Source organism: Neolamprologus multifasciatus, chromosome 2 (assembly GCF_963576455.1).
Source record: "Neolamprologus multifasciatus chromosome 2, fNeoMul1.2, whole genome shotgun sequence".
Taxonomy (NCBI): domain Eukaryota; kingdom Metazoa; phylum Chordata; class Actinopteri; order Cichliformes; family Cichlidae; genus Neolamprologus; species Neolamprologus multifasciatus.
The window spans coordinates 21,339,668-21,353,731 of record NC_140440.1 but is presented as its reverse complement, the minus strand read 5'-3'; the positions used below and the strand labels follow the sequence as shown (position 1 = coordinate 21,353,731).

The 14,064-nt window shown below is 40.2% G+C and overlaps 1 protein-coding gene and 1 long non-coding RNA gene across 14 annotated transcripts in view; one reads left to right on the top strand and one right to left on the bottom strand.

Annotated features, from left to right (window-relative positions):
• The window catches only part of tenm2a (teneurin transmembrane protein 2a), a 232,015-nt gene that overhangs the window by 57,614 nt on the left and 160,337 nt on the right, over window positions 1–14,064 (top strand). For all 13 annotated transcript variants that reach the window (XM_085131688.1, XM_085131696.1, XM_085131673.1 and 10 more), the window contains exon 2: window positions 129–479. In XM_085131688.1, the coding sequence (XP_084987814.1) occupies window positions 254–479 (226 nt within the window). In that variant the 5' untranslated portion in view covers window positions 129–253. The remainder of the gene's footprint in view (window positions 1–128; window positions 480–14,064) is intronic.
• LOC146524308 (uncharacterized) overlaps window positions 1–14,064 on the bottom strand; it is a 132,264-nt gene that overhangs the window by 61,479 nt on the left and 56,721 nt on the right. The gene's annotated exons all lie outside the window — the stretch shown is intronic.

Genomic DNA, 14,064 nt, shown 5'->3' with positions numbered 1-14,064 from the left:
TACTTTGTCTGTATATTCTGCTGGGAGTGCGAGGCGAGAGTGAGTCACAGCAGTGCATCCATTAATTTTAGACCAACCTTTCTCTGTCTTTTCCCATCTCTCCATCTCTTCCTCTCTCTGTTTTCCAGGTGACTGAAGTGGAGACTGACATTAGGGAGGCCCTTAGGAGAGCCCTCCCTCTCCCGTCACTGCCTTCTCCTCCGTCTACTCTGTCTTCTTCTCGCTGCATTCAACCCCACCACACAACATCAGCATGGATCTGAAGGACCGCAGAAATCGCTCACTAACCAGGGGCCGCTGCTCCAAAGACTCCCAGTATAACACCTCCTCCCTGGACACCGATGAGTGTCGTGTGCCTACCCAGAAGTCCTACAGCTCGAGTGAAACGCTCAAGGCCTTCGACCATGAGCAGAGGCTGCACTACGGCGGGTGTGTGACGGACCTGGTTCACCATGAGGCTGATGAGTATTCTAGGCAAGGTCAGTTTGCCCTAAAATCCCCTGTACATATATATATTTATGCACCCACTCTATGCTGGACTCAAGACATTACTGAGAAAATCACATTACCTTTATGACCTCAAAGGACATCTGTTTTGGGAAACACACTTATTTGCTTTTTTGCTTAATTGCCCAAAGGTTAGAAATCCACCTAACGAGACCTAAGAGGCTTATTTATGTATTCAGATAAAAATAATGATATAAAAATAACATGCTGTTGGTTAAGAAGGTGTATTGAATTATGTCTTATTTTTGCACATTGCATATACACTGAGCAAATGCAACCCAATAAACAGCTATAGCAGGGCTGTCAAACATAAGGCCCGGGACCAGAATCGGCATCACAAAGACTCCAATCAGGCCCACATATTTACAGCTTTTCCACTCAATAAAGGACCCTCCTCAATTGCCATTCATACTACACTAAAGTAATCAAGTAACAGATTAAATGACAGAAAAGTTCTTGTTTTTCTACTTTCTACTAAAAGGGGCATTGTCTGTGAATTTATTAAAAAAATATATTTTATTGCAGTTCTGGTAGTTAAGTAGGCGAGGAATGATGAACTAACAGAACTTTTTCTGTAATTTTACACATTTATAATGGTCACTGGTCTGGCCTACTTAACATCAAAGCCGTATGTAGCCCATGATGTAAAATGAGTTTGACATTTCTGTGATATAACATCTCTTTGTTTTTCTTTGTACCTTCGTTGCCTTAAATATTTTAGGGCAATGAAGCAAAGGTTCAGATTCACTCAGCAAAAGAGCAATAACACATTTCCCAAAGTGTCATATGATTTTTTGGAATAATAATTTGCATTATGCATAATTTACCTGCATAAAATACAGCTTTGTATTAAGCATAGAAGAGAGTTTGGGTTTTATTTGCAGGTAATATGCATCCAGGGTAATAGGAGATGATGACTACTAATTGAGATTAAAAAGCGAAACTCAAAGCTCTTGGGGGTAACATTTCCCTGTCAAAATCTGAACAATTATTCCTGATGCCTGCGTAACTCCAGTATTGTTCTGTCCAGCGCAGGTGGGTGAGCCTAGCGTAGTCATAGTCTTCAAAAGCCTTTCCACTCCTTTTCTGTGATCCAGCATTACGTAAAAGAAATTCTATCACATTGTGAACGGCCACGTTGTTGCATGTGAAAAAGGCTTCCAGCTGTACGCTACTTTTAGCCACTATGCATTTCTTGCTTCTGTTGGCAAGCTGTTAATGTAATCAGAATCCTGCACTTTGCGGAGGAGGACCAAAGCAGACCTTTAACACTGGCAAGGCTGTCATAATGAACTTCTGTATCCCCCGGTGAGCAAGCTAGCCGATAGGCCGATAGGTCATTTTTAAAGGGGTGGGTCAGCCTTCGTAGCCCATGTCTTTAAACTGTGTGTGTATGTGTATGTGTGGATTTGTGTGTGCGTGTGCACGTGTATTGCAGGGGGACATGAAACAGGCAGTATTGATCCTTGGCTAGTGAAAGGAGTCAGACTCAATGGGATTGATCTCTACTAAGCTCTGTTTTCTCTGCATGGACACAGACAGAGGAGGAAGCCAGCTCAGAGTAATACAACACTACAATGCCTACGATAGATAAAAAACAAAGTCCCCCCCACCTCCGTCAAACAAATGCATAAATAAATGTGTATAGTATGTTGAAGAATCCTTGGTGGTTTTTTGCAAATAGAATATCGTCATTAAAGCTTTAAAGAAAAGGTGTAAAGCTACGGTAGCAGCTTCTAACTGCATGTGGTCTCAAGAAATTTGAGAAATGGATCAATCGGGCAGTAGTTTAAAGAAGAAAATGTGCAATGGCACACTCACAGGGGAGAAAGGTTTTGGAAGAAAGGAATACAACAGAAGAACATACTTCTTCTGAGGCAAAGGTAACAGCAGAAAATGGAGGATTGATTGGCAGAATGGATGAAAGACTGGAAGCAGTGGTGTGTGTAGATTCGGACACACTCCAATGCTGCACTGAGCTGACCTCACACCAGGCAATAGCTGGTCGATACCAAAGTCCTCTCAGCCTATCGGCTCCCTCGAAAGCCCAGAGCCGCAGATGCATCGTGGGAAGTGTGGCCACAGGAGACCAACAGTGTTGCAGCACCATATGGACTGTGACACTACGGGAGGAGGCATGGTGCTGGAAGGATGGAGAAAGAGAAGGAGTTGAGTGTGAGAAAGATAGAGCGAAAGAAGCAGCAGACAGAGTTTCCATGATCCTCCAACTAGATATTTTTATAACTAGCATGTGAGATAACGAGGGATGGAAACAATGTGTTCATATTTTGTCATTATCGAGTACTTTAGCGGTAAGATAGAAAGAAGCGAGATACTTTATTTTCCTTACAGATAGTAGCTGGTAGACGGATTTCAGAATATTGACTTTTTGTTCTATTGATTTTCTAAAAAGAAAAAAGAACTAAATAAACCCAAGGAGGAACAGTTTGATATCTGAAACTGATTTGTAGTATTATTGATTAATAGCTGATAAAACCACACAAAAATATGATCAGCTGTGATCGAGTAGGTAAGCCATCCTGGCATTTTTCTGTTTTGTGTTGTCAAGATGTTCTGAGGTCATCTAAAGATTTTCTCACATTTTTATTTTTGCTTTAATGGTTCTGTGTAACACAAACCAATTTGCAGTTCTGTGGTGTGCTAATGCATATTGACTCACCCTTACAGCTGTCATTAGAGTCATGTGTAAGAAAGCAAAGCTTGAGTCAAGCACAGGTGGGAACAAGTTTTTTGAATATATACCAGTAGTTTTAAGGTAAATGAAGACTCAGTTTATATTGTCTTGTAGAATAACTAATAATCAAATAATGTTTTTTACTGTCTGGTTCCTTTACATGGAAATTAATACATGGAAATGCTGTATATATGGAAAAAACAGAGTTTTCACAATTATAAGAAGCTTTAAAGTCAATATTTGGTATAACCACCTTTATTCTCCAACATAGCCTGAACTCTCTCAGGCAAGATGTCTTGTAGTTTTTGTAAGAAGTATTCATGAATGGATTTGGATTTTGGCTGCCTTTTGTTCCAATCCCTCTCATGATGATCCCTTACTTCAATAGTATTGATAATGTTCAATAATGAGGTCTGGGGTCTGTGGAGGTCAGTCCATGACTGTTAGTGTTCCACTGGGTGTTTTTCTAGCCAGACATGCTTATACTCCATTGGCAGTGTGTTTGGGATCTTGGCCATGCTGAAAAATAAAGCCATCACCAATCAGAGGCTTTCCAGATGCTGCTACATGGTGGATCAATATCTGATGGTACTTTTCTGCTTTTGTAATTTTATCAGTTTTGACAAGATCCTGAACACTTGAGGCTTGAATGCAGCCTCAAACCATAATAGATCTCCTGACCTGCTCTGTATACACTGAGAATAATTTGAAGCATAAATTTCTCATTCAGATGTATCATTCCATAAGACCTGTTGTCACTGGTTTTCAGTTCTCGTGTAATTTAGCATGCCTCTGCCTTTATAATAGCGGAGTCATCTTAGGCCAAGCATTAGATGGATCAGATGAAGATTGGATGGTTCTCTTTGGTCCTGCATCAGATCTTTGCACAATTTCTCTGTACATCAGATACAGCTCATCCACTGTAGACAGTGTTTTAGGCCGGACACTTCTTTTGTCCTCTGCTTGTCAAGTTTCTTTAAGCACACACTGTACACCATGCCAAGATTTCACCTAATTAAAAATGTTATTATATATGTCTTCAAAAATTTGTTATATTAGTTCAATATAACAATTTTTTCATCATTTCAGATGAAAAGGTACAAGAACTGGACTGCAAATGAGTGAAAAGCAGCCAGTGTCCAAATAAAAAAATTCAAAAAACTTGAAAGACTTTCAGGAGCAGTTCATGACTTTTGCTCAGCGCTGTAAATTAAACTAAAAGCAGCATCTGATTTTGGAAGCATATTTGCAGTGTGCTTTGGAATTCAGCAACAATGAGATTTTTCTCTGGATTTTGTAGTATTAATTTTTTTGAAGGTAGTATAATATACATTTGCATACATATCAAATGAAAAATTTATCACAAAAGCTCATCTGCTTTCTGCATTTCACATTAATGTTTGAACTATACAGCATGTTGCGTTGTGTTCACTGACTGCTGTTTCCTATAATTAAAGAAATAACTCAACGATATTGAGAGATTATCGCCCCATGTGACTTGCAAGGTATCATTCATTTGAAATAGCAACAGAACAAAATGACCTCTGCCTTGCTAAGAGGTAATCAGTCAGCTAACGTTCATTCATGGGCGGCTGAATGAAGCATTTAGGAATTTGGTCTGTTTATCTGGTTGAAAGATGAATTGTGCAATATGTTCCTGCATGTGGCTGAAATCCTTGATTTTTTTCTGGGTTTTTTTGATCCTATGTCAGTCCAAACATACTGCAGATTTGTGCAGCCCTTTTTCATTTCAGTTTATTTCTAGTGTTTGAAAACTAGCTGTCTGAAATGGCTCTTTGGAGATCCTGATAAAGCGGGCTCAGTTGTGTCTTCCAACAGACCCCCCACTTTCATTGGATATCAACTCCACTGTTTCCCCATTACACACTTATTACCTAGTCTGCTTGGATAAGCACAGCCAAATAACACAGTCTTTTTCTCAACATAACATGCAGCAGCCTGGAAAGCTCATTACAAGTGTTCACTATTTAATACCACAAAGCCATGCATTTGAAAACACGAGTGATCCCAATAAGGCGCAAATCTGACTCCCATAAAAGCCGAATACGAGAGACGCATTGGTTGGATTTATTTTATACATAAAACTGTGACAAGTTTCATTTCCCTGTCTTGTTTTTTTCAGCTGGTTTGTTAGTAGTTTGAATCGCTTCCCAATTGAACCCACGACAGATATAAAAATATGACAAAAGTGTAAAACATCACTCTGAGCGATGTGCAGAGGCACACTTCCCCATACTCTCCTACTGCACTTTCTCTTTGTTGTATTCACCTCACAGTCTCTCTGATCTTTCAACTCATAGTACATCTCTTTGTCTCTCTCCAAGTCCTTTCCGCGGCTCCTATTTAGCGCATCCCAGGGGTGTGTCATCCCTGCAGGTCCACCTCGAGACAGCAGGCATTATCACAGCCACTGCAGTCTCTAGAAGCTGTGGCCTTTCCTTTCAGATGGATCTAAATGGGCCCTTCTACATTCTCCTCTGCTGTTTTACCCCCAGGGCTTGAAATCAGTGTCACAGAGAGAATCCACCACCCACCTATCTACCTCACTGCCTGGACAACACTCAACATCATCTACTGTCCCTTCTCAATTGTGTATCTGTTGCTCTCTCTCTCTGTCTCTCGCTTTTTTTTCTCACTTTCTTTGATGTCCTTCTTTGCTTTTCTGTCACACCTTTCATGTCTGCTCTTTCACTCACATTCGCTTTCTTCCCATTTCTTTCACCCTTGCTGGCCCTGTATTGTTGCTTTAGTGGTCATATCACACCTTTGTGTTATGTTCAGGCCCCCTCTATGGATTTGAGACCAAGCTCATGGGGTGTGACACACAGGCTTTGCCAGCTATCTGGGTTCTATAGGTCTGGCCTCTCGTTTTCAGAGATATGGTCAAATGTGCACGCGTGTGCCTATATTACCAGAATGAGGCCACTGAAATCTGAAGAGCTGCACTATATATCCTGTGTGGCCATTTTTCCCTCATTTTCCATTCCCTTTTCTCCATTGACTTTGATTTGACAAATCACTACAGTGGCCAAGGAATGCCTTGTCCAAAAACTCTGGCCAAACTCTGCCACTCGTATCCTGGCACGATTACCTCCGCTGTCTGTATTCAAGACCGAATGGCAAGGAAAACCCACTGTGAGGTGGCTGGGAAGAAGCTTTATGCTAGAGAGGCTTCTTTTGTTTTCTCTGTCCTCTCCATTCTTTGGGGAGACTTCCAAATATCTGTGAGAAAAGCAGCAGCAGCAACCTCTCATAATATGTCCTCTTCAGCAGGATTCAGGGACTCACCCTAACCCTCTGGAGAGAGCAGCCTTCTGTGTGACTGTGTTTGCAGAATCCTCCATGAAAGATCAAAGGAACCTGTGTAAAGTCTTACGTGATGAAAGTGTGACTATTTCAAATCGCTCCTCGGCTTAGGTGTGTGTTTACTCGGCCACACAAACATCCCCTAAAGGCCTCTTCCATTCAGAGTGAGCTGTCCATCGATTTTAGCAGTGTCAAACTCATGATGGGCATTGCTGTTGGAACTCAGCCCCCAACGATTTGTTGCAGATCCACATTTGGACCCAAATTATATATTTTTTTCATTTTCCTACTTGCCATGTTCAGGCCCTAAATACTAATTCAACTTTAAGAAGTTCCCTCTACAGTGACAAACTAGTTTATAGCACCCTCAGTGGCTTGTGAACATGTTTAGCTGCACAGTAGTAGCATTTCCCTTTCAGATAAACATCCCGTGGGTACACGGTTGAAGAAGCAATATATTTGTCTCTTCCATCTGAAGTTTGATTACAAGTAGAGGTGCCTCTAGTCCTTAAAGCAAGGCTTCCAACAACTTTCAACTGTGATCCCCAGTAGGAAGCCAGTCAGTGTTCTCATTTATGATGCTTTACTCCTTTGTCTTCTTCTTGGCTGTGACTCTTACACGGTGGTGATTTGAATTAGGGTAGCAGATTGTACCTACCACATATTCCTTACTTAGTGGTGCTTATCACTTGCAGCAGTCGGTGACACCATGCCTCTCAGAAGGAATGCCCATTTGTTTGTGGTCCCTTCGTGGACCAATTGCATAGCTGTTCTGCACCGGGGACACAGAACAGTAAAAAAAATAGTGTAAACAAGTACAAATTTCCACAAAATTAAAGTAAAGCAAAATAGAGAATGCAAGTTTTGTATTCTTCTTTGTGTATATTCATGCACACATGCTTATCTGTGTGTTCGTGCATTCCACCGAGTTACTGTCAACCTGTACTGCTGATGATCAAAGAGAGAACAAAGCAGCTGCATGCTATTAAAAATAAATGGCGGTGAGATTAAATACAATCCCTCCCCTCTTCTTCCGATCCCTCTTTATCTTTGTCTTCTCCCTGGCATTCTGTGCCTCTGCCAGCTGCTGACACTCAAAAGCATCCCGTAGCTGCAGCAATAGAGCAGCAGAGTTGCTGAAGAATATCCTGGGGCCGACTCCACTCCACTCCTCCGATCCTCAATGCGCCCCACTCACCCCATCACCACATTCGCTCTTTTAGACAGGAAACTGCTCATCTGGGTTTGTATATGTGGCCCCTAAACATACAGGGATGTCTTTAAAGGGGTTTACAACTCAAAGTAGCATCTGGTCCAGCATTTGGCACACAGACTTGCGTATATATTAAAGAGATCTGGTTTAAACACTTAATTTAGTTATTTTCCCCGCATTACGAATTTGTGCACATAAACCGTGTTTGTGAAAGATTGAAAGGGATTATGAGTTGTTTTGGGAGTAAGTGCGGGCCTGTCAGAACCCGATGTGCCTCTTCGACATCATCTACACAAAACCAAAATGCACCTCGGCTTAGTTTTGTCAAATCCTCCCCCGTGCTATAAAAGGAAAAGTGCTTCGCTATTAGGAATGATGTTCACACAGGTGCATGCACAGCACATGAAAACACAGGGTAACAAATGAGACAAATAACAGGGAGAGGCTGGGGAAATGCATGCTGATTGTGGCAGCTATTTAGCACCGGCGCAGGCTTTTATTCGCAGACACACGGGCACACACAAATATTGGGTAACAAACAACACTATTAATTGACAGAGTCCAGGGAAATGCATGCTGACATTTGCAATTTTCTTAGAATAAAAATCATTTATCAGACAATTTTGTGTGGGTTTTGTGAGAGTTGAGTTAATCTATGTTTACTATGTAATGACCCTCTTTGACTCTGCTTTGGCAGCTTTTGATAAATGAGGCAGATTGTAAATGTCACTGTTATCAAGTGTTTTTTTCTCGCTCGCTCTCAGTGGAGTCAGTTGCTTCCTAGGCTGTAATTAAACACGTTCCCCCGCGACAGAATTTAAATGTGTTTTGCGTGCCACATATAAATATAAAGATATAGGCCACATTTCTTACATTATACATGTCCATATATGTTTTGACGTTCCCCCTGCCCAAGTAACAGAAAGGTGGGTGAGGGGGGCTGTGCAAAGATTGGGTTTGCAGCTGATTTTGCAGCATGTAGAGGTAGGCTTCCATATGTCATGGGATTACAATGCATAAAAATCTTAGGAATTATAAGTTTCAGAAAAGAAGCCTAAGTAACAACAGATGAACAGGTGGAATCCTATCATGGTATCACACTGGCACAAGATTAATGGATCAGTTCTTAAATCGTGCTTTTGTACTCTACTTGAGCACTCGAAGGACTTACATCAACATGTCTCAGTCAACCATTCACACACACATTCTAGATTTAAGAGCTTTCTATCATCATAACATTCATATTTGAATGAATGTATCGAGAGCAACTAGGGGTTCAGTATCTTGCCCAAGGCATGCAGACTGGACCGCCCAGGAATTGAACGACCAGCCTTCTGATAGAGATAATAGATGAGCTGCTCTACCTCCTGAGCCCGCAGCAAACTATTTAAACCCAGACTCGTCCATTGGATTCCCAGATGGAGAAGCATGATTTGTTGCTCCAGAGAATACATCTTCACGGCTCTAGAGTCCAACGGCGGCATGCTTTACACCACGGCATCCAAAGCTTTTTATTGTGCTTGATGTAAGGCTTGGATTTAGGTGCTGTTCTTGAGCTAATCTGAAGGCCACATGAAATTTGGACATCTGTAGCGACTGACTCTGCCAGAAGTTGGTGACCTCTGCGCAGTGTGTGCCTCGGCGTCTGCTGACCCCGCTATGTGTTTTTCTGTGGCCTACCACTTTGTGGCTGAGTTAGTGTCTTTTCCAGTTGCTTCCACTTTGTTATAATAACATGAACAGTTGACTGTGGAATATTCAGTAGAGAGAAAATTTCACAACTGGACTTGTTGCATAGGTGGCATCCAATCACAGTACCACAGAGGAATTCACCAAGCTGCTGAGAGGGACCCATTCTTTCACAAATGTTTGTAAAAGCTGTCTGCATGTCTATGTGCTTGATTTTATAGTGATTGAAACACAGAAATTCAATGATTTGGATGGGTGAGGGAATACTTCTGGAACTACAGTGTATATTTAGCTTAAAGTCAGAGTTTTCAGTGTCATGAAGCATGGCTGTGTAGTTCTCAGTCATCCACAGTGGCATGAAGGTGTCTCTTTTTAACCTGACCATGTTAACTTATGCTGAACCCATAATTAGTCTAGAGAAGGTAATATTCAGAGTTTGAGCTTAAAATCAGCTTGAAGTGCCACATTTTAAACTGATTCCAGTAAGCGTGATATAGATCATCTGCTGAAAGGGCGCAATTCATATATGCAATTTGTTAAGCCACGCCTTGGTAACTCGACCGAATAAAGCCCAGCTGTAAAGTTACAACAGCGCAAACTGTGCTTCACATTGTCGCTGGAATTTGCATGTATTCATTTAGTGATGTAGAAAATGTATAAAGGTTTTTATGCCTGGCCCTATTCTACTGCTAAGTCTCTTTTACACTGCTGAAATCAAAGCTACTAGAACACAGTTTAGAAAATTGAACGACTTGATGATTGACTTATATTTGCAGGCTATTTATCCCCTGTTTAATCAATACAATTCATTTCACTTTCATCTGGTAACAAACTGAAGCGATTTGCGCGTCTCCTTTATTAGACGACAGAGTAACTAATAAAGTACCCGAAGGTACAGAGTACCCTTTCGTGTTAACTGATCACATTTAAAGTTACAGAGTTCTAATGTCCAGCTGTCACATTAGAAACACTGAGCATGAAAATAAAAATATTAATATTATTTAATATATTTATTTTCAGCACTACTCAAAAATTCACAACGACACAGTTACTCTTTTCTTCGTCTTTCTTCTTCTCTCTTTCCTATTCTCATAGCAACAGTGTTAAAGCTACATGTTACTCTTATTTTTTATAATCTCTCTCACCTCAATCATGGCTGTGATTGGAGCAGGCAGTGCTTAATTGATCTACTCTGTGCAGAAGAAAAGTCAAATGACACGTCAAACACCTCCTTTTTATGTGAGCACACACAGAGCGTTAAGTAGAAAGACTGTGTTAACAAAGAAAGTTGCTAACCACCTTTGTGAAACTTGTTATCTCTGACTGCGGTTTTGTCAAGCCAGCTAAGACAAACAAATCCTGCTTAGGTTGCTTTGTACTATGCCCCCCTGGTTTTCCTTGTATATTGGAACAATAGATGAGGCAAAAAAATTCCACAATCTTTTGTGGTCTTTCTTTTGATTATTTTGTATATGATGATATATTGCTCCTGGTGTGAGAATCTCAGTGGAAGCATTCTTTTTTGGTTTGTTTTTCCCCCATGATCACATGAATAATATCCTTTGTTTGCTTACCCTGGGATGCCCGAGGTGAAACCAAGGTTTAAAACATTACACAGCTGGTGCAGAGTAAAGAAATGTAGGATTTCAACCTTGATTTGGCCCATGGAACACATTTCGCCACCTCGCTGTTCTAGGCAACCGAGGTGACAAATGTATAAATAAAGCAAAAATCTTCCTGTTCCGATCAAGGTTTGACTTGGAAATTCTGTTACTGCTAAAAAGTCATCTTTTTTTTTAACTTAAACCCTGTAAATCTATTTTTCAGGTGAAGGTACCATAGCATAAAGCAGACTTGTTGTTGCTGTGGTTACCTGCAGTTAAATATACCCTTGACTGAGAGATGAATTTTTGTCTGCTCTGTGGACCTGGATCCTACGACCGGCAGCTCAGTGCAGTAATTGGCTTTTTTTTATATATACCTGTATTTGGAGCAGGTTTTACCATTTTTTCTTCCACAATTTAAAGGCTGCACATCTGTTGTGAAAATGATGAAGCAGTTTATGTATACATAAGCAGAGAAGAGAGAGAACGAGAGAGACAGACAGTGGTACTTTATTTATCCCATATTTGGGAAATTCTTTTGAATCTTTGAACACTACAGATGCTGTTTTGTACCACTTACCAGAGCTCTGCGACAAACAGCACAGCATGTCTCCTTTTGTATTTACAATAGTAAAAGAAACAATTATAAATCATATCTGTTTGATTTAAAATTTAGTTCTCCAGTGATGACAACAATCCTGCAAATCTTGATCTTGATTTTTTAAAAACAAATGTGACACTTGATGAAAAGCTCTAATGGCGTCATTCATAATTTCTTTTAGTAAATTTAAATTTTAGATAGCAGATTTATATTTATAAACAGTTATGACTGATTTGGTAATTTTGAACACACACAAAAAAAACGTGGTAACATTAAAAAAACACCCCCCAAAGTAGTGCTAGTCAGCCGCGCATTTCGACAGGTGCCTTGGGCTTCACGTGTCACGTTGGGCTGTTCAGTTAATCAAACTTTAATTTTAATTACAATTTTGGTCTCCAGTGATTATTAAAACAAGGTAATCATGATTTTAAAAAAAACTATTATTCTGACACATTTTATGACGATGGTCTTGTTTTTGTCTTTCCAGATTCACTCCCTGCCAGGCTGTGGCATGTTTAGTTTAATCCACTTCTATTTGTTTTTTCAATGACGTTAGAAATCAAAAAGTACAAACAAATCTACTTTTTCAAGGACACATATTTTAAGTAACCTACAATCTGTCATTTTGTTAAATAATTGTGTTCACAATATTGGGTAATAATAACGATTAAAATTATTCCCGCATTTACTTTTACGCTTTAATAAAAGTCAGTTTAATCGCAATGCCAAAGAAATATGCCAGTGTCATAACCAAGGATAAGCCGTGTCTCCCAGTCTAGTCAGTTTTGGCCCCTTGCTTATGGATGAGAAATACCTCACTGCTTAGAGCTACACTTCTCAGTGACAAGACCTCTTCTCAAGTGCATGGTGTTGTGTCATGTCTCCTCATGTCCTGTCCAACCCGGACTGCTGTCCTCTGGGCAGAAGTAGAATGAGATCAAGAATGGATGACATTTGTTACACCTATTTTGGTCTCTTCATTAGAAGGTGCAAGGCCCCTGTGGCTCAGGCGGGAACTGAAAGTACGGGTGTCATCTGGGAGGTGTGGGAAGTGTTTGACCATAGCAGTCTGATTTGTGCGTATCTGTTAGGTCGTTATTGCACTGCTAATGGTGGCGTTAATGACATGTCACACACTATGGGATGTATATGTGTGTAACTGAGAGTGTGCGCTGCCATCGTGTCATGACATGTCAGTCGCACAATAAAGGTAATGCCACAACAGCTTGGTTGCTGGCCGCTGACTCACAATAAATAGCAAGAATTCGAAGAGCACTTCACTCAGTGTTTTTAGCTTGAGTGAAGTGTAGCTTGTAAATGGAAAAACAGAGCAAGGAAAGGAAGAAAGCGAGATTTAAAAAGAAATATGATCATTTTTATGTGAGAAAGAAACGGAAAGACACCGAGCGAGACAACTAAGTTAGATACCAACTGTTAGTGCACACGGAAACAGGAACACAAGGTACACAAGAATGGTAATCAGTATAATCAAAATCCAATTCCAATAAGAGTAGGTTTAAGTGAATGAAATTGAACTAACAAGAGAGAAATAAACATAGCAAATAGATTAGTGTGTGTGTGTATAGGTGAGTGTAGACATCTGTATCGAGGATTGCAATAGGACAAAGCTTTAGGAACTAGAATGTTCTCAACACTTTGCTCTAATAAAGCAAAGGGCAGTAGAAGATCAAGGCCTGCTATGGTCAGGGTTAGGCTTCACATTATGGTTTTAGTTAAAAAACAGTGTGTTAATTAAACTACTACACTACCGCATAGCAATTAGTGAGCGCTGGCATTATGCTTGCAAGAATGAACCGGTTCATAACTGTCAATGTTAAAGGACACTTAGATGAAGTATTGGTTAGGAAAAAAAAGTTTTCTGTCTACTAATTTGTTAACGTTTCCTGCCTGCCTTGCTGCTCTGTATACTTATTACTTTCCTGTTGTGATAATTACTACTGCTAAGGTACACTATGCCGCTTGAATGCAAACATGTGTCATTTTTGGCCACTTAGAAATACTGACGGTCCCTTTGTTTATTCCCTACTGGGGTATAGCGACTGAGAACTCTGGGGTGACTAGATCCCAAAATACTAAATGCTGGTTGGACGATATGTCCAACCAGCATTTAGATAGTGTAAATGCTGGTACACTATCAACTAATCGTTAATAGTGTACTTTGCTAGGAAACAAAACAGAATGCTAGGAAAATGGATTTTTTATATTCATAGATTGTGCGTGTGTATTTGTTTTGTTTTGTTTTTTTTGACAGGCAGCTAGTAACAAAGATACAATATAAAATTGTTGTCATACCTTAAGTCAGGTGCTGTTTCTATGCTTGAATGAGTCACAGGTCAGAGTTAAGTGGCTTAACAAACAAAAAGACATTAATATCTACTTTAACCACTATGCAGTTGTTGTTTTTTTA